At 52.7% G+C, this 20,742-nt stretch overlaps 1 protein-coding gene across 1 annotated transcript in view; it reads right to left on the bottom strand.

The window, feature by feature from the left end:
- The window catches only part of LOC140387033 (tyrosine kinase receptor Cad96Ca), a 93,474-nt gene that overhangs the window by 69,148 nt on the left and 3,584 nt on the right, over positions 1 to 20,742 (bottom strand). Inside the window, exons 2-3 of the mRNA XM_072470015.1 lie at positions 18,494 to 18,607; positions 9,402 to 9,507 (exon numbers count right to left, since the gene is read on the bottom strand). Of these exons, the coding sequence (XP_072326116.1) occupies positions 9,402 to 9,507; positions 18,494 to 18,578 (191 nt within the window). The 5' untranslated portion in view covers positions 18,579 to 18,607. The remainder of the gene's footprint in view (positions 1 to 9,401; positions 9,508 to 18,493; positions 18,608 to 20,742) is intronic.

Genomic DNA, 20,742 nt, shown 5'->3' with positions numbered 1-20,742 from the left:
GGCAGGTATCAAATGATACCACCACAAGGCTTTACCGGATATCGATCAAAGACCAAACAACCAGTTAGTCAGTTCAAGTTCAAAGTTACTTTATTCACACACAAGGATTACTTCGACATGCAACATAAAACACTACAAGTTAAACTACACCTAACACTACAATAACCTGTACTTAACTTCAGGGCAACCGGCTCTTTGCAGATGAACAAGGCCTTTGTCCGGGTCTTGCGTGGCTGGGTGGAAGAAATGGCTTTGTTTCTGCTGGGCTCATCCGTCTGGTAGCGATCGTTGGTCTTGAACTTGTCTGTCTGGTCATTATGCTACATTGGTTTTAGACGTATGCCGGGGCCAAGAGAGACTGAACTGTGTGGGGGGTCAGAGAATCACACCCAGTATGTCAGAACAAGTCAGTGAGTCCAATGTGAAAAGGTTCATAAATTAAGTCTCTCAGGTGGGCGACGAATTTGGGTTGACCGCCTCAAGGGTGGGTCAGGATCCACCGGCTGAGGAATGGGCCGGGGCACAGTCGAGTGAGGAGGATGCAGGGTGTTCGGAAGGTCAACAAAGTCCATTGAAGGGACAACAGGAGGGTGTGGCACCGGGGCAGGATCGCGTAGCGAGCGCGGAACCAGACGCAGGGCAGGCCGATTGCGTCGGCGAATGGAGCCATCAGGCAGACGAACCAGGAACGAGCGGGGAGCTATCTGTCGGAGAACCTCATCGGTTGTCGACCAGCCGCCCTCCGGAAGGTGTATGCGGGCATTATCTCCAGGCACCAGGGCAGGAAGATCATTCGCCCGAGTACCATGTGTCGCCTTTTGTTGCTCGCGCTGTTGCTGCATCCGCCGAAGAACCGGAGCATGGTCGAGGTCTGGGACGTGAATGGATGGCACAGTGGTCCTGAGGGTGCGACCCATAAACAGCTGGGCCGGCGATAGGCCCGTGGACAGTGGGGCCGAGCGATAGGCCAGCAAGGCGAGGCAGAAGTCAGATCCTGCATCAGCAGCCTTGCAGAGGGGCCTTTTAACGATATGGACGCCCTTTTCTGCTTTGCCATTCGACTGAGGATGCAGAGGACTGGACGTTACGTGTGTGAAGTTGTATGAGCTGGCGAAGGAAGACCATTCCTGACTCGCGAAGCAGGGGCCATTGTCTGACATCACGGTGAGCGGAATGCCGTGGCGAGCAAAGGTCTCCTTACAGGCCCGGATAACAGCCGATGACGTGGTGTCGTGCAGGCGTATGACCTCAGGATAGCTGGAAAGGTAGTCGATGATGATGATGTGGAGATGTAGTCGATGATGATGATGTAGTCCCTGCCGAGCACATGGAACAGGTCCACGCCCACCTTCGACCAGGGGGACGTGACCAACTCATGGGGCTGTAGGGTCTCACGGGGTTGTGCCGGCTGGACCCGCTGACAGGTGGGGCAATTGAGCACAGTGTTGGCAATGTCCTCACATATTCCCGGCCAGTACACAGCCTCTCGGGCCCTCCACCGGCACTTCCCAACGCCGAGATGGCCTTCGTGCGGCTGTTCTAAGACAAGCCGGTGATGCTGTGTGGGATCACGATGCGGTCCAGCTTCAGGAGGACACCATCCACGACTGCCAAGTCGTCCCGAATGTTGTAAAACTGTGGGCATTGTCCCTTGAGCCACCCGTCCGTCATGTGGTGCATCACACGTTGCAGAAGGGGGTCGGCCGCAGTCTCACGTCGAATGTGGGCCAGGCGTTCGTCAGTGGCCGGCAGATTGGCAGAAGTGAAGGCTACATGTGCGTCGACTTGGCAAACAAACCCCTCAGGGTCGGACGGCGTGTTAACTGCCCTGGACAGAGCGTCTGCTATGATGAGGTCCTTACCCGGGGTGTAGACAAGTTGAAAGCCGTAGCTCCGGAGTTTGAGCAGAATGCGCTGGAGGCGAGGGGTCATATCGTTGAGGTCCTTTTGAATGATGCCAACCAGCGGGCGATGGTTGGTCTCCACGGTGAACTGGGGAAGGCCTTGTACAGAGTCGTGGAACTTGTCAACGCCACTCAACAGGCTTAGGCACTCCTTTTCAATCTGCGCATAGCGCCGCTCTGGGGGGATCATGGCCCGTGACGCATAGGCGACTGGGGCTCATGATGAGGCGTCATCCCGTTGCAGGAGGACCGCCCCAATGCCGGATTGGCTGGCGTCAGTCGAGATCTTCGTCCCCCGTGCAGGATCGAAAAACGGCAGTACCGGGGCGGTGGTGAACTTGACCTTGAGCTCCTCCCATTCACGCTGGTGGGCGGGAAGCCACTGGAATTCAGTTGTCTTCCTGACAAGGTGCCGGAGAGCTGTGGTGTGGGAAGCGAGGTTAGGGATGAACTTCCCTAGGAAGTTGACCATTCCTAGAAAGCGTAGCATCGCCTTCTTGTCTGTCGGCTTCTGCATGACCGTGATGGCTGCCACCTTGTCGGCATCCGGCCGCACACCCAACCGGGAGATGTGGTCCCCCAGGAACTTCAGCTCGGTTTGTCCAAAAGAGCATTTGGCTCGGTTAAGACGCAGGCCCTGGTCCCGTATCTGCTTAAAGACGCGCTGGAGGCGACTGATGTGCTCCTGCGGTGTGGTGGACCAAATAATCATGTCGTCTACATAGACGCGCACGCCTTCGATGCCCTCCATCATCTGTTCCATGATGCGATGGAACACTTCAGAGGCCGAGATGATGCCAAACGGCATCCTATTGTAGCAGTATCTGCAAATGGAGTGTTGAAAGTGCACAGCTTCCTGCTGGACTGATCTAATTGAATCTGCCAGAAGCCCTTTGAGGCATCAAGCTTGGTGAATATTTTTGCCTGAGCCATCTCGCTCGTGATCTCCTCACGTTTGGGTATGGGGTAGTGTTCCCTCATTATGTTGCAATTTAAGTCTTTCGGGTCAATACAGATCCGGAGCTCGCCGGAGGGCTTCTTGACGCACACCATGGAGCTGACCCATGGAGTCGGCTCCATTACCCGGGAAAACACTCCTTGGTCCTGAAAGTCCTGCAGCTGCTGCTTGAGGCGGTCCTTGAGGGGTGCTGGGACCCCGCGAGGTGCGTGAACTACCGGGGTGGCATCCTGTTTAAGCCGGATTTTGTACGTGTAGGGCAGTGTGCCCTTGCCCTCGAAAACCTCCTGGTTGTGGGCGAGGATTGAGTTGAGCTGCACCCTAAAGTCTGCATCTGGGAAATCGGACTGCCTTCTGGAGAGAGAGAGTGTACAAGGTGGAGGATTTTGCACGCCTGTGCGCCTAGCAGAGAGTCCTTTGAGGAGCCCATGATTTCGAATGGGAGTGTGGCTTTACGTGATTTGTGCGTCACTTCGAACTGGCACGACCCCGTGGCGGGGATGACGTTGCCATTATAGTCAACGAGTTGACAGTTGGATGGCAGAATAGGTGGTTTAACTTTCAGGGTCTGGAATGCTGACCATGCGAGGAGATTGGCGGAGGCACCAGTGTCCAGGCGGAACCTGATCTGGGATCGGTTGACCGTCAGGGTGGCACACCACTCGTCGTCCGGATCAATGCTGTGCACCGACAGCGGCTGGTGCATTCGACTCGGGGACAGCTTATTCTTGTTGATGACAGCAACGCGGACTGGCTTCCTGTCCTCAGTGTCATTGGTCTGTGTGACGTCGGGATCGGACTTGGTGAACGTGGGTTGAATTGCCCGAATGATTCTGCGAGGCTGGTTAAACGGGTACGAGTTGGCAGGGTGAGCTGCTCGACAGCAGGCAGCACCGTGGCCCAACCTGCCACAGCGTAGGCATTGTCGCGCTTTGGCAGGACATTGCCGCTTTAAATGGGCGGAGCCACATTTGCCGCACGTCGTGACGTCAGTGTGTTCGTTGCGCCATCGCGCATGCGCGGTGCGGTCTTGCGTAGTACGCACCTGCGCATCGCGTTCCTCTGCGTCAGCGTCCCCTCTTTTGGCGCGTACAAGCGCCAGAGTCCTCAGAAAGCGCGCGAAATGGCCGGCCTCCTCCAGGCCGCGGCCCGGGAGGTACTCGATCGTCAGGACCCGCTCCGCCTCATGGGGCCCGTGCCGCGCCGTTTCGGCTGCCTGGATGTGTGAGTACCGGCTGGTGGCGTTCTCATGCAGGATGCAGGTCTGGACGGCAGTCGCCAGGGTGAGTTGCTTAACCCGAAGGAGCTGCTGGTGCAGGGTGTCCGACGTGACTCCAAAAACTATCTGGTCGCGTATCATGGAATCAGAGGTGGTCCCATAGCCGCAGGACTGCGCGAGGATGCGGAGGTGTGTTAAATAAGACGGGAAAGGTTTGTCCTTACGCTGCAGGCGCTGCTGGGACAGGTACCTCTCGAAGCTCTCGTTTACTTCAACGCTGAGTGTTCATCGAACCTCAGGAGCACCGTCTTGTATTTGGTTTTGTCCTCGATGTCCATAAATGTAAAGGAGTTAAAGATGTGGATGGCGTGTTGCCCCGCCGTGGAGAGAAGAAGGGCAATCTTCCTGGTGTCCGATGCATTCTCTCTGTCTGTGGCCTCGAGGACGAGCAGGAAGCGCTGTTTGAACAGTTTCCAATTGACCCCGAGATTGCCAGCGATTCGGAGCGGCGGCGGCGGGTTGATGTTCTCCACGGTGCAGGACGGCGGATTGCTGATACGTTGCAGGTAGGTCTCACAGGCACTGGCTTGCGTCCACTTCTGGTATCATGTCGTGTTGGGTGTTCTGATGTACAAACGATCAAACACGGCTGGAGATGGTGTAACTCAATTTTATTAACTACTCAACTGTAACAGCACACTGCTAATTTGGGTACGTGCATTACCAGCTAATCTGTGGACCCTGTCCTATCACTATCTGGGTGAGGCACTCAGCACATGGTGAATATCTGAGTGGCAGGCTCTGAGCTCGGTGCTCTGAGCTGGCTGCTGCTGGAATGAGCGGGAACTGTAGTGTCCCCTGTTTTTATAGTGCGTGTGCTCTCACTGGTGATTGGCTGCGATGTTATGTGTGTGCTGGTTGGTCCAACTGCCTGTCCATCGGTGTGTGTGTGATTGCACCATGATATGTTGATCTAAATATCATGACAGTACGGAGACTGGCAGCAGCGTGTCTACACTACCCTATACAGAGACTGGCAGCATCATAGCTACACTATCCTGTACGGAGACTGGCAGCATCGTAGCTACACTACCCTGTACGGAGACTGGCAGCATCGTAGCTACACTACCCTGTACGGAGACTGGCAGCATCGTAGCTACACTACCCTGTACGGAGACTGGCAGCATCATAGCTACACTACCCTGTACGGAGACTGGCAGCATCGTAGCTGCACTACCCTGTACGGAGACTGGCAGCATCGTAGCTGCACTACCCTGTACGGAGACTGGCAGCATCGTAGCTGCACTACCCTGTACGGAGACTGGCAACATCGTAGCTACACTACCCTATACAGAGACTGGCAGCATCGTAGCTGCACTACCCTGTACGGAGACTGGCAGCATCGTAGTAACACTACCCTGTACGGAGACTGGCAGCATCGTAGCTGCACTACCCTGTACGGAGACTGGCAGCATCGTAGCTACACTATTCAGTACGGAGACTGGCAGCATCGTAGCTGCACTACCCTGTATGGAGATTGGCAGCATCGTAGCTACACTACCCTGTACGGAGACTGGCAGCATCGTGGCTGCACTACCCTGTACGGAGACTGGCAGCATCGTAGCTGCACTACCCTGTATGGAGATTGGCAGCATCGTAGCTACACTACCCTGTACAGAGACTGGCAGCATCGTAGCTGCACTACCCTGTACAGAGACTGGCAGCATCGTAGCTGCACTACCCTGTATGGAGATTGGCAGCATCGTAGCTACACTACCCTGTACGGAGACTGGCAGCATCGTGGCTACACTACCCTGTACGGAGACTGGCAGCATTGTAGCTACACTACCCTGTACGGAGACTGGCAGCATCGTAGCTGCACTACCCTGTGCAGAGACTGGCAGCATCGTAGCTACACTATTCTGTACGGAGACTGGCAGCATCGTAGTAACACTATTCTATACGGAGACTGGCAGCACCGTAGCTGCACTACCCTGTACGGAGACTGGCAGCATTGTAGCTACACTACCCTGTACGGAGACTGGCAGCATCGTGGCTACACTATTCTGTACAGAGATTGGCAGCATCGTGGCTACACTATTCTGTGCAGAGACTGGCAGCATCGTAGCTACACTATTCTGTACGGAGACTGGCAGCATCGTGGCTACACTATTCTGTACGGAGATTGGCAGCATCGTAGCTACACTACCCTGTACGGAGATTGGCAGCATCGTAGCTACACTACCCTGTACGGAGACTGGCAGCATCGTAGCTGCACTACCCTGTACGGAGACTGGCAGCATCGTAGCTACACTACCCTGTACGGAGACTGGCAGCATCGTAGCTACACTACCCTGTACGGAGACTGGCAGCATCGTAGCTACACTACCCTGTACGGAGACTGGCAGCATTGTAGCTACACTACCCTATACAGAGACTGGCAGCATCGTAGCTGCACTACCCTGTACGGAGACTGGCAGCATCGTAGCTACACTACCCTGTACGGAGACTGGCAGCATCGTAGCTACACTACCCTGTACGGAGACTGGCAGCATCGTAGCTGCACTACCCTGTACGGAGACTGGCAGCATCGTAGTAACACTACCCTGTACGGAGACTGGCAGCATCGTAGCTGCACTACCCTGTACGGAGACTGGCAGCATCGTAGCTACACTATTCAGTACGGAGACTGGCAGCATCGTAGCTGCACTACCCTGTATGGAGATTGGTAGCATCGTAGCTACACTACCCTGTACAGAGACTGGCAGCATCATAGCTGCACTACCCTGTACGGAGACTGGCAGCATCGTAGCTACACTACCCTGTACGGAGACTGGCAGCATCGTGGCTGCACTACCCTGTACGGAGACTGGCAGCATCGTAGCTGCACTACCCTGTATGGAGATTGGCAGCATCGTAGCTACACTACCCTGTACAGAGACTGGCAGCATCGTAGCTGCACTACCCTGTACAGAGACTGGCAGCATCGTAGCTACACTACCCTGTACGGAGACTGGCAGCATCGTAGCTGCACTACCCTGTATGGAGATTGGCAGCATCGTAGCTACACTACCCTGTACGGAGACTGGCAGCATCGTAGCTACACTACCCTGTACAGAGACTGGCAGCATCGTAGCTACACTGCCCTGTATGGAGATTGGCAGCATCGTAGCTACACTACCCTGTACGGAGACTGGCAGCATCGTGGCTACACTACCCTGTACGGAGACTGGCAGCATCGTAGCTACACTACCCTGTACGGAGACTGGCAGCATCGTAGCTGCACTACCCTGTGCAGAGACTGGCAGCACCGTAGCTGCACTACCCTGTACGGAGACTGGCAGCATCGTGGCTACACTATTCTGTACAGAGATTGGCAGCATCGTGGCTACACTATTCTGTGCAGAGACTGGCAGCATCGTAGCTACACTATTCTGTACGGAGACTGGCAGCATCGTGGCTACACTATTCTGTACGGAGATTGGCAGCATCGTAGCTACACTACCCTGTACGGAGATTGGCAGCATCGTAGCTACACTACCCTGTACGGAGACTGGCAGCATCGTAGCTGCACTACCCTGTACGGAGACTGGCAGCATCGTAGCTACACTACCCTGTACGGAGACTGGCAGCATCGTAGCTACACTACCCTGTACGGAGACTGGCAGCATCGTAGCTACACTACCCTGTACGGAGACTGGCAGCATCGTAGCTGCACTACCCTGTACGGAGACTGGCAGCATCGTAGCTACACTATTCTGTACGGAGACTGGCAGCATCGTGGCTACACTATTCTGTACGGAGGTTGGCAGCATTGTAGCTACACTACCCTGTACGGAGACTGGCAGCATCGTAGCTACACTACCCTGTACGGAGATTGGCAGCATCGTAGCTACACTACCCTGTACGGAGACTGGCAGCATCGTAGCTACACTACCCTGTACGGAGACTGGCAGCATCGTAGCTACACTACCCTGTACGGAGACTGGCAGCATCGTAGCTACACTACCCTGTACGGAGACTGGCAGCATCGTAGCTACACTACCCTGTACGGAGACTGGCAGCATTGTAGCTACACTACCCTGTACGGAGACTGGCAGCATCGTAGCTACACTACCCTGTACGGAGATTGGCAGCATCGTAGCTACACTACCCTGTACGGAGACTGGCAGCATCGTAGCTACACTATTCTGTACGGAGCAGGATGTGGAAATAAATGTTTGCTGTTTGCACCCAACTGGTGGAGCCAAGTTATCACAAAACAGCAAACTGGTTGAAGCCAGACAAGAAATCAGAGTTGGATAGGAAGGAAGTCCTTACGTGGTTAAACTGATCATAGAATTTACAATGCAGAAGGAGGCCATTCAGCCCATCGAGTCTGCGCCGGCTCTTGGAAAGAGCACCCCACTTAAGCCCATGCCTCCACCCTATCCCCGTAAACCCCACCTAACCATTTTGGACACTAAGGGCAATTTATCATTGGTCAATCCACCTAACCTGCACATCTTTGGACTGTGGGAGGAAACCGGAGTACCCGGAGGAAACCCACGCACACACTGGGAGAACGTGCAGACTCCGCACAGACAGTGACCCAGGGCCAGGAATTGAACCTGGGACCTGGAGCTGTGAAGCAGCAGTGCTAACAACTGTGCTACCGTGCTGCCCTAATGATGGAAGACAATTTGGGATTACACAAACGAACCAATAGCTGACCATGCATCTAATTAACCAATCCTCATACAGAAGAGGATTGTGTACAAATTGTTTCACAAAGTCAAAAAATAAAATATTTCACAAACTGTATTCTGTACGCCAATCCCTGACACAGACCCACAGATAAACACTCCAGAAAGAAGACAGATAATTGAAGGAAAGATCCTGATGAATCAAGCAGGAAAATCTCAGTGAAAGATCTCTCCTCAATGGCCGACACTCAGATCAGGGTGACCAGCTCACGGGTAACTACCATTTCATTGAAAATGTTTTGTTTAAAATTCGCAATAATGGTGTTGCATTTAGTGTGAGATTGTGTCAATCATAAATCTTGAGGCGATTCAATGACTAACACATCAAAGCAGCCTGTGTGTCCCTCCCATTAATCTGTCCCCTCAATTATCCCAGACCAGCGCATCTGAGGAATGGGCAGTAAATATCCACCTTGCAGTGTCTACACCTGATCCATGAGGGTGTTTACAAATTACAGGAGAAGGTGGTGCAGGGATTCCCTGAGGTGTTGAGTGTTTTGGAGGAGAGCTGAGCATCTTGTGTAGAGGAGCTGCCTCCTTTGTCCCTGGCCTGACTGTGCTGTTGGGTCACTCACTTCTTGAAGCACACGATGAAACACACGGCGGCCACTGTCAGTGTCAGCAAACCTGGCAGCACCAAGAAGTGGAGATTGGAGTTGGGGTGAATGGTCGAAGGTCCTACTGCAAAACACAAGAGGCATCAGTGTCAGCACTCAGTGAATTAGAGAGAGAGGGAGAGAGAGGGTGACAGCGAGAGGGAGAGCGAGGGTGAGAGTGAGAGTGGGAGAGAGAGTGAGACAGAGAGAGAGGGTGCGAGAGAGAGGGAGAGAGAGGATGAGAGTGAGAGTGGGAGAGAGAGTGAGACAGAGAGAGAGGGAGAGAGAGGGTGAGAGTGAGAGTGGGAGAGAGAGTGAGACAGAGAGAGAGGGTGAGAGTGAGAGTGGGAGAGAGAGTGAGACAGAGAGAGAGGGAGAGAGAGGGTGAGAGTGAGTGAGAGTGGGAGAGAGAGTGAGACAGAGAGAGAGGGAGAGAGAGGGTGCGAGAGAGAGAGGGAGAGAGGGTGAGACAGAGAGAGAGGGAGAGAGAGGGTGAGAGTGAGTGAGAGTGGGAGAGAGAGTGAGACAGAGAGAGAGGGTGCGAGAGAGAGGGTGAGAGTGAGAGTGGGAGAGAGAGTGAGACAGAGAGAGAGGGAGAGAGAGGGTGAGAGTGAGAGTGGGAGAGAGAGTGAGACAGAGAGAGAGGGAGAGAGAGGGTGAGAGTGAGAGTGGGAGAGAGAGTGAGACAGAGAGAGAGGGAGAGAGAGGGTGAGAGTGAGTGAGAGTGGGAGAGAGAGTGAGACAGAGAGAGAGGGAGAGAGAGGGTGAGAGTGAGAGTGGGAGAGAGAGTGAGACAGAGAGAGAGGGTGAGAGTGAGAGTGGGAGAGAGAGTGAGACAGAGAGAGAGTGTGAGAGAGTGCGAGAGAGAGTGAGAGAGAGTGGGAGAGAGAGTGAGACAGAGAGAGAATGTGAGAGAGTGCGAGAGAGAGTGAGAGAGAGTGGGAGAGAGAGAGTGAGAGCGAGGGAGAGAGAGAGAGACTGAGAGAGAGTGAGTGAGACAGAAAGAGAGAGAGTGTGAGGGAGTGGGAGTGCGAGAGAGTGAGAGAGCGAGACAGAGAGAGAGTGAGAGAGTGGGAGAGAGTGAGAATGAGAGAGAGAGTGAGAATGAGAGACAGTGAGAGAGAGGGAGAGAGAGGGTGAGAGTGAGAGTGGGAGAGAGAGTGAGACAGAGAGAGAGGGTGAGAGTGAGAGTGGGAGAATGAGTGAGAGTGGGAGAGAGAGTGAGACAGAGAGAGTGTGAGAGAGTGCGTGAGAGAGAGAGGGAGAGAGGGTGAGAGTGAGTATGAGAGAGAGAGAGGGAGAGAGTGAGTACGAGAGAGAGGGAGAGAGTGAGTACGAGAGAGGGAGGGAGAGAGTGAGTGAGAGAGAGTGAGACAGAGACAAAGAGAGTGTGTGAAAGAGAGAAGAAAAGTGAGAGAGTGAGTGAGAGAGAGAGAAAGAGAGTGAGACAGAAAGAGAGAGAGTGTGAGAGAGTGAGTGAGAGTGTGAGAGAGAGTGGGAGAGAGAGTGAGACAGAGGGAGAGTGTGAGAGAGTGCGAGAGAGAGTGAGAGAGAGTGGGAGAGAGAGTGAGACAGAGAGAGAGTGGGAGAGAGTGCGAGAGAGAGTGAGAGAGAGTGGGAGAGAGTGGGAGAGCGAGAGAGTGAGAGAGCGAGACAGAGAGAGAGTGAGAGAGTGGGAGAGAGTGAGAATGAGAGAGAGTGAGAATGAGAGACAGTGAGAGAGAGAGAGAGAGAGAGTGAGAGAGTGAGTGGGAGAGAGTGAGAATGAGAGAGAGTGAGAATGAGAGAGAGTGTGAGAGAGTGAGTGAGAGTGTGAGAATGAGTGAGAGTGGGAGAGTGAGACAGGGAGTGGGAGAGCGTGCGTGAAAGCGAGTGTGTGAAAGAGAGAAGAAAAGTGAGAGAAAGAGAGTGAGACAGAAAGAGAGAGAGTGTGAGAGAGTGAGTGAGAGTGTGTAAGTGAGAGTGAGTGAGAGTGGGAGAGAGAGTGAGACAGAGAGAGAGTGTGAGAGAGTGCGAGAGAGAGTGAGAGAGAGTGGGAGAGAGAGTGAGACAGAGAGAGAATGTGAGAGAGTGCGAGAGAGAGTGAGAGAGAGTGGGAGAGAGAGAGTGAGAGCGAGGGAGAGAGAGAGAGACTGAGAGAGAGTGAGTGAGACAGAAAGAGAGAGTGTGAGGGAGTGGGAGTGCGAGAGAGTGAGAGAGCGAGACAGAGAGAGAGTGAGAGAGTGGGAGAGAGTGAGAATGAGAGAGAGTGAGAATGAGAGACAGTGAGAGAGAGAGAGAGAGAGTGAGAGAGTGAGTGGGAGAGAGTGAGAATGAGAGAGAGTGAGAATGAGAGAGAGTGAGAGAGAGAGAGAGAGATCAGAAAGAAAAGGGATGACAGAGTGAGAGAGATTCAGAAAGAGATGAAAGAGAGATTACGAGGGGAAAGAAAATGAGAGAGAGGGTCACAGAGAATGAGAGAGAGTGGGAGAGAAAGCGTAAAGGGGAGAAGTAATAATAATAATAATAACCTGTCATTGTCACAAGTATGAAGTTCCTGTGAAAAGCCCCTAGTCGCCACATTTCCGGCGCCTGTTTGGAGAGGCTGGTACGGGAATTGAACCGTGCTGCTGGCCTTGTTCTACATCGCAAACCAGCTGTCTAGCCCACTGAGCTAAACCAGAAAGGGAGGTTGCATAGAGTGAGAGAGAGTGAAAGAGAGTGAAAGATAGAACAAAAGGTGGAGAAAGAGAGTGAGAGAGTGACTGAGACAGGGAGAAACAGAAAGAGAAAGAGACGGTGGGAAGATTTAGGAAACAAGAGGTGGTATTTAATACCAGCGGCTGTGGCATGAGGCAACAATTGACAATTTAAGGGCCTGAGTTAAGGTGGAGGGAGAGGGAGCTCCATGGGCCTCCCTGCCACAGATTTAACCGGGTGGGGATGGGAAGATAGTGGGGTTTCTCTCTGTCCCTCTCCCAGGGGATTCAATGCCCCAACCAGCAAACGCCCTCCGCCCCCGCAGGGAAGAATGTGTACACCGGGGCCGCTCTCTCCCTGCTGCGGAGCAATGCACAAGGATTGGGCGGCAGGGAGGGTGCGGTCCGAGCTCCTGGGCAGCTCTTCCCACAAAGGAGCAATGTGGGCCTTTCCCCGGCTCTGCAGCCAATGACTGAGCTCCTCATCATGGGGCAGCACGGTAGCATAGCGGTTAGCGCAATTGCTTCACAGCTCCAGGGTCCCAGGTTCGATTCCCGGCTGGGTCACTGTCTGTGCGGAGTCTGCACGTTCTCCCCGTGTGTGCGTGGGTTTCCTCCGGGTGCTCCGGTTTCCTCCCACAGTCCAAAGATGTGCAGGTTAGGTGGATTGGCCATGATAAATTGCCCTTAGTGTCCAAAATTGCCCTTAGTGTTGGTTGAATGGGGTTGCTGGGTTATGGGGATAGGGTGGTGTGGGCTTGGGTAGGGTGCTCTTTCCAAGTACCGGTGCGGACTCGATGGGCCGAATGGCCTCCTTCTGCACTGTAAATTCTATGAAATCTATGAAATCTCCCTTAAACACCCAGAAGGCACATGGCAAGTCTCTGTCTTGTGGTGAACAACTGTAATAGGAGATGTGAGGTAGGACCGGCGCTACAGGTTCGCCGGTAGCCCCTGCCGGCTGGCTCCGCCCACGGAGAACTGTATAAACATGCATGACCTCCAGTGCCCTGCCATTTCGCCAGCTGCAGCAGGAGGCCACGCATCTGACTGTAATAAAGCCACAGTTGTACCCAATCTGCGTCTTTGTGCAATTGATTGTGCATCAAGTCTCAAAGCTGATTTGAGGAGTTTTGGAAAAAGGCTCAGTGATTTTTTCAGTATGAGGCTGTGTTATGTGCCACAAACACACTGCCCCATACTCCCCCTGACCCGCCCCACACTCCCAGCATTCCCTCACCCCATCAAAACCTATCCCCCACCCTCACCAAACTGCTGGCTGCCAGAGCGTGACCCAGAGCAGAACGTTATCCCCAAACCCCAAACTTCTCAACAACTAGAAGATTGAGCCAAGAGTGTGTAAGAGACAGAGGGAGGGAGAGAATGACAGAGAGACTGAGAGAGAGACAGAGAGAGAGGGAGAGGGAAAGTCAGAGAGAGGCAGAGAGATAGAGAGAGACTGAGAGAGAGACAGAGAAAGAGGGAAAGACAGAGGGAGAGAGAAAGTCAGAGAGAGGCAGAGAAACAGAGAGACTGAGAGAGAGAGACAGAGAAAGAGGGAAAGACAGAGGGAGAGAGAGACAGAGAAAGAGGGAAAGTCAGAGAGAAGCAAAGAGAGAGAGAGACAGAAAGAGGGAAAGACAGACAGAGAGAAAGTTTGAGGGAGGCAGAGAGATAGAGAGAGACTGAGAGAGAGAGACAAAGAGGGAAAGACAGAGGGAGAGAGAGACAGAGAAAGAGGGAAAGTCAGAGAGAAGCAAAGAGAGAGAGAGACAGAAAGAGGGAAAGACAGACAGAGAGAAAGTTTGAGGGAGGCAGAGAGATAGAGAGAGACTGAGAGAGAGAGACAAAGAGGGAAAGACAGAGGGAGAGAAAGACAGAGAAAGAGGGAAAGTCAGAGAGAATCAAAGAGAGAGAGAGACAGAAAGAGGGAAAGACAGAGAGAGAGAAAAAGTCAGAGGGAGGCAGAGAGATAGAGAGAGAGAGACAGAGAGAGAGACAGAGAGAGAGAGAGACAGAGTGAATGACAGAGAGCGAAAGAGACAGAGAGAGAGAAAAACATGGTGAGAGGAAAACAGAATGGGACAGAGAGAGAGAGAGACAGGAAGGCAGAGAGAGACAGAGGGTGCGATCGAACGGCCTTATTGCACCTGACTCGGTGACAAGGCCATTAAACCTCGCAGGGACCTCGCGCACGATTTGTGACACTCGGACCGCCTCCTGTGGTGTAACGAGATCTCGCGAGATGTTGTGATCTGGATCGCTCCTTCGCTGGGCGCCATCCAGATTTATATATAACCAGTTAGGCTCCTTTAAATATGTCGGCACCCGATTCTCCGGAGACTCGGGATCGAGCGCCCAGGCCTGGGAGATCTCGCCATGGAGCTGTTTAGCACTGCTCCACACATACATGGACCGGGCGTAACAGGACCTGGGTGGAGGGCTCCCAGGCCCTCGGAAATCTCCCGGGGGGGTGGGGCTCTGGGCAGGGTGGTACCCTGGCATTCCCGCTGCCACCCAGGCATCTTGTAACTGCCAACCTGCCACCTTGGCACTGCCAACCTGCCACCTTGGCACTGCCAGCCTGCCAGGGCACCGCCAAGGATTGGGCCCGAGGGTGCCCTGCCTTTTTGAGGTGGGATGAGGGGGGCGTTGTGAGTCAGGGTGTTGTTGGGGTCCGGAGGCCATGGTGGGGGGTCCGAGGGGGAGGGGGTCCGAGGCCGTTCTCGGCTTGGGGAAAAACCCACTAAACGTTCCCAAAACGGGACTCTGTTTTTCCCAATAAACCACACCCTGCGAGAGAGAGAGGAAAAGGGAAACAGAGAGAGAGAGAGAGAAGAAAAGGAGACGTAGAGAGACAGGGAGACAAACAGAGAGAGACAGAAAGACAGAGAGACAGAGAAAGAAACAGAGTGAATGGCAGAGTGGGACAGAGAGGGAGGAAGAGAGAGAGAATGAGAGAAAACAGAGTGAGTGTGTCAGAGTGAAAGAGGGAGAGGGAGAGACAGAGAGATAATGAAAGATAGAGATAATGAAAGAGGGAGAGAGAGAGAGAGAGAACAGGAGACAGAGAGAGAGAGAGACAGAGAGTGAGAGAGAGACAGGGAGAGGGAGAGACAGAGGGGGGAGGGAGAGAGAGCAACAGAGAGGGAGAGAGATACAGAAAGACAGACAGAGAGAGAAACAGAGTGACAGAGAGAGAGAATGAGAGCAGTGTGAGAGAAAGACAGAGAGTGGGATAGAGAAAGGGAGAGACAGAGTGTGTGAGAGAAGACAGAGAGAGAGCTAAACAGCGAGAGGGAGAGACAGGGAGAGAAAGGGAGAGGCAGAGAAAGTGAGACAGAGAGAGAGAAAACAGAGGATTGGGAGCAGTTTAGAATTCAGCAAAGGAGGACTAAGAGATTGATTAAGAAAGGGAAAATAGAGTACGAGAGTAAGTTTGCAGGGAACATAAAAACTGACTGTAAAAGTTTCTTGAGGTATGTGAAGAGAGAAATGTTGGGGAACACGGGGTTTATTGAGAGGGAAGAACTGAAGATCAGTAATAGTAGATAAATGGTGTTGGGGGAATGATGGGATTGAAGGCTGATAAATCCTCAGGGTCTGATAATCTACATCCCAGAGTACTTAAGGAGGTGGCTCTAGAAATAGTGGATACATTGGTGGTCACATTCCAGGATTCTACAGACTCTGGAACAGTCCCTGCAGATTGGAGGGTAGCTAATGTAACCCCACTATTCAAAAAGGGAGGTAGACAGAAAACAGGGAATTATAGATCAATCAGCCTCATGTCGGTACTGGGGAAATTTTTAGAATCCATTATTAAAGATATTATAGCAGAGCACTTAGAAAACAGTAGCAGGATCAGATAGAATTAATATGGATTTATGAGGCTTGTCAAATCTACTGGAATTCTTTGAGGGTGTAACTGGTAGAGTTGATGAGGAGGAGCTAGTCGTTGTGATTTATTTGGAGTTTCGGAAGGCTTTTGACAAAATCCCACAAAAGAGATTAGTGTGTAAAGTTGAAGTGCATGGGATTGGGGGAAGTGTATTGAGAAAGATAGAAAACTGGTTGGTAGACAGGAAACAAAGAATAGGAATAAACTGGTCTTTTTCCAAATTGGCAGGCAGGACTAGTGGGGTACAGGGACCCCAGCTATTCACTATATATATTTATGAATTTTAGATGAGGGAACTAAATGTCTTATCTCCACATTTGCAGATGACACAAAGCTGGTGGGAGGGTGAGCTGTGAGGAGGATACAGAGATCCTGCAGTGTGACTGAGATAAGGTGAGAAAATGCATGGGAGATGTAGAATAATGTGGATAAATGTGAGGTTATCCACTTTGGTAGCGATAACGAGAAGTCAGACTGTTATCTGAATGGCCATAAATTAGGAGAGGGGAATGTGCACCGAGACCTGGGTGTCCTCGTACACCAGTCGCTGAAGGTAAGCGCACAGGTGCAGCAGGCGGTAAAGAAGGCTAATGGTATGTTGGCCTTCAGAGCGAGAGGATTAGAGTACAGGAACAGGGATGTCTTGCTGCAATTATACAGGGCCTTGGTGAGGCCTCACTTGGAGTATTGTGGGCAGTTTTGGTCTCCTTCTCGGAGGAAGGATGTTCTTGCTCTCGAGGGAGTGCAGAGAAGGTTTACCAGACTGATTCCAGGGATGGCGGGACTGTCATATGAGGAGAGATTGACTAGGTTGGGATTGTTCTCGCTGGAGTTCAGAAGAATAAGGGGGGATCTCACAGAGACTTATAAAATTCTAACAGGACTGGACAGGGTAGATGCAGGAAGGATGTTCCCGATGGTGGGGGTGTCCAGAACCAGGGGACACAGTCTATTTATAGAATTATAGAATTATAGAATTTACAGTGCAGAAGGAGGCCATTCAGCCCATCGAGTCTGCACCGGCCCTTGGAAAGAGCACCCCACCTAAGCCCTCGCCTCCACCCTATCCCCACAACCCAGTAACCCCACCCAACACTAAGGGCAATTTTGGACACTAAGGGCAATTTATCACGGCCAATCCACCTAACCCGCACATCTTTGGACTGTGGGAGGAAACCGGGGCACCCGGAGGAAACCCACGCACACACGGGGAGAACATGCAGACTCCGCACAGACAGTGTGAAGAAACCCGAGGCTGGAATTGAACCCGGTTCCCTAGCACTATGAGGCAGCCGTGCTAACCACTGTGCCACCATGCATAGTGAGGGAGAGAGAGATAGAGAGTAAAAGACAGAGAGACAGAGAGAGAGAGAAAGATGGAGACAGAGTGAGAGAGAAAAACAGAGAGAGAGACTGAGAGAGAGGGAAAGACAGAGAGGGAGAGATAGAAAGAGAGAGGCAGAGAGACAGGGAATGAGAGAGAGACAGAGAAAGGTGGTGAGAGGGAGATATTTATGTGAGGGAGAGAGTAAGAGAGACAGAAAGAGAGACACGCAGAGACTTATATGAGAATGTGAGAGGCAGAGTGAGAGACAGAGGGAGAGATAGAGAGGAACAGAACAATAGAGAGAGAGAGCGATAGACAGAGAGAGAAAGAGTGAGAGATAGAGAGAGTGACAGAGAGAGAAACAGAGAGAGAGAGCAGGAGATGCAGACATAGAGAGAGTGTGAGACAGAGAGTGAGAGGCAGATAGAGAGAGTGACAGGGAGAGTGAGGGCCTGAAACAGAGAGAAAGTGAGAGAGAGAAAGTTAGGGACAGAGAGAGAAAGATAGAAACAGAGAGTAAGAGTGAGCGAGGGAGAGAGTGAGAGAGAGATAGAAAGACAGAGAGGGAGATAGGAAGACAGAGAGAAAGGCAGAGAAGGAGAGGGAGACAGAGTGAGACAGAGAGAGTGTGTGAGAGAGGGAGAGAGTGAGAGAAACAGAGAGAGAAAGACAGATACAGAGAGAGACAGATTCAGAGAGAAGGACAGGGATACAGAGAGAGAGAGACAGGGAGACAGAGATAGACAGAGGGTGAAGAGAGAGGGAGAAGAAAGAAACAAAGGGCAAGTGGGAGAGAGAGTGGGAGAGAAAGAGAGAGAGAGGGTGCAAGTGGGATACAGGGAGTCAGTGAGAGACGGTGAGAGTGAGAGAGACAGAGCCAGTGTGAGATAGAGTGAGAGAGATAGAGTGAGATAGAGAGAGAAATGGAGGGAAAGGGACAGAGAGACAGAGAGTCACACAGAACGATATAGAGAAAGATAGAGAGAGAGCAGCAGGCATATCATGTCTTGTGTGGCTCTATCATCGTCATGAGAACAGCCCCTCTTTTTGTTCACGAATCATTCATCACCTCTATTGCGCTCCCCCCACCTCTCCTGCTCCACCCCTCCCCACACTGCCGCTCTCCTCCCAGGCAGCCACTCTCCAGCCTGTACGTCAGGTCTACCTGTGCTTGAGATTGGGGTTGAGAGTGTTCCCTGAGTGGCTTCAGGAGTTGAAAACCTTGTGATGTTGTTGGTGTCGTTGGGCATCTGTGCAGCTGGAGGTCTGGGAATCTGAACTGGAACACAAACAGAGTGAACCATTACTGCCAAAAATACCGTCCCCAGATCCAACCGCAGCTATCGCAATGTGCAAACTGACTCCTCAATTCCTCAGCTTCCCCCCTCCCCTCACACACAGTGACCCCTCTGTTTGGCCAGATCGAACTCTGTGCTGAAAGATAGTGGCATATCCAATCAGCACACAGAGTGAACAGGCTTCAGGGAGATGGGGACAGGGTGTGGGGTCAGTCGGTTCAATCTGTGCTTTTCCCCCCCCCCCCCGCCTCACCAGCCCTCTGGCTTTGTAATACACCGTCCTCTCTCCCTCTCCCTCACTCGCGCTCTCTTTCTCTGGTGTTGGGTGAATTGGACATTCTGAATTCTTCCTGTGTATCCGAACAGGCGCCGGAGTGTGGGGACTGGGGGCTTTTCACAGTAACTTCATTGCAGTGTTAATGTAAGCCGACTTGTGACAATAAAGATTATTATTATTAAAGAGGGCGGGGACCACGGCTGCTCTGTAGACCAGGAGCTTGGTGCTGGGTTTGAGGTCAGGCACTGCACTGGCGCATTGGAATCTAAGCTGGATTTCCGCGTCAATCTCCACTCGCACCGAGAGGAGGCTCCTGAGGTATGGGAAATGATCCCATTGTCCAGGGGCTCACCGTGGATCCTGATGGTCAGGGGGGCAGTTTGTGTGGCAGGAGCGGGCTGGTAGATAACCTTTGTTCTCCGGATGTTTAATCTGAGGCCCAATCTCTCAGATGCCTCGGTGAACGTGTCGATGATGGTTTGCAGCTCGGCCTCGGAATGTGCGAACACCCAGGTGTCATCTGTGTTCTGCAGCTCGTTGACAGAGATTGGGTCTTGGTTCTGGCCTGGAGGCGACAGAGGTTGAACAGTTTCCCGCTTGTCCGGTAGGTTAGCTTCAATCTAGCGGGAGTTTCAGGGTGACGGGATAGAGTGTTGCTGTGAGGAACATGGAGAAGAGCGTTGGTGCGATGACGCAGTCCTGTTTGACCCCGGTTTACACACATGATGGTGGTGGTTCTCTTGGTGAGGATCACGGCTTGCGTGACATTGTGGAGCAGGTGGAGAATGGTGGGGAATTTCTGCGGCAGCCGAATTTGGGGAGAATACTCCACAATCCCTCACTGTTGACAGGCCTTTGTGAGATTGAAGAAGGCCACGTACAGAGGTTGATGCTGCTCCCTGCACCTTTCCTGGATTTGTCCCACGCTGAAGATCATCGCCGTGGGTGAAAGTCTCACTGAGACTCGGCGAGGAGCTCTTCACACACTGGGAAGCGAGTGAGGAGGATTCCCGCAGTCAGGCCTGTCCCCTTTCTTGAAGATGGTCACAATTCGGGGGCGTCATTCTCCGCCGGCGGGAGTCTCCGTTCGGCGCCCGGGGGTTTCCCGGCGGCGTGGGGCTGCCCCACAATGGGAAACCCCATTGACCGGCCGGTGTTACGGAGACTCCCGCCGGCCGGTCGGGGCAGAAATGTGGCGGGGCGGGGAGGAGAATTTCGCCCCAGGTGTCTCTGAGATCACCCAGCATGCTCCCTTACGTTCCAGGGACGAGGTTGTGGATTCTGGTCAAGAGTGTAACTCTGCCTCATTTCATACTTCTGCAGGGATTCCCAGAGGCCTTCTTGCTTTCCAACTGTTGGGTGGCTTTTCCGACCTCACGGTGAGCTGGTGGGGTGGAGTGTGTTGCAGGATGGTGGCGAAGGTTGTGTCTTGGTTGAGGAGGTCCTCGAAGTGCTCCCTCCAGCGGCATTGACTTCTCTGTATTTGATGAGCACACCTCCGTTTTTGGCTCTCTGTGTGGTTGGTCCCTGGGTGCTCAGTACAGGTTCCACACTCACTGACTCCCTGGCTATGGGTCTCCTTTAGAACAGGAAATCCTCAATCCTTACCTAGTCTGTCCTACATTTGAGTCCAGGCGCACAGCCGTCTGAAATGGCCGAGCAAATCACTCAGTTGTATTCAATCGCTACAAAGTCAACAAATAGAAATGAAACCGGACGGACCACCCGGCATCGATCCAGGCACCGGAAACGACAACGCCAAACGCAGCCCTGCTCACCCTGCAAAACCTCCTTACTAACATCTGGGGGCTTATGCAGAAGTTGGGAGAGCTTCTCACA

Source organism: Scyliorhinus torazame, chromosome 12 (genome assembly GCF_047496885.1).
Source record: "Scyliorhinus torazame isolate Kashiwa2021f chromosome 12, sScyTor2.1, whole genome shotgun sequence".
Lineage (NCBI taxonomy): Eukaryota > Metazoa > Chordata > Chondrichthyes > Carcharhiniformes > Scyliorhinidae > Scyliorhinus > Scyliorhinus torazame.
This window is presented reverse-complemented; position numbering and strand designations above follow the sequence as displayed.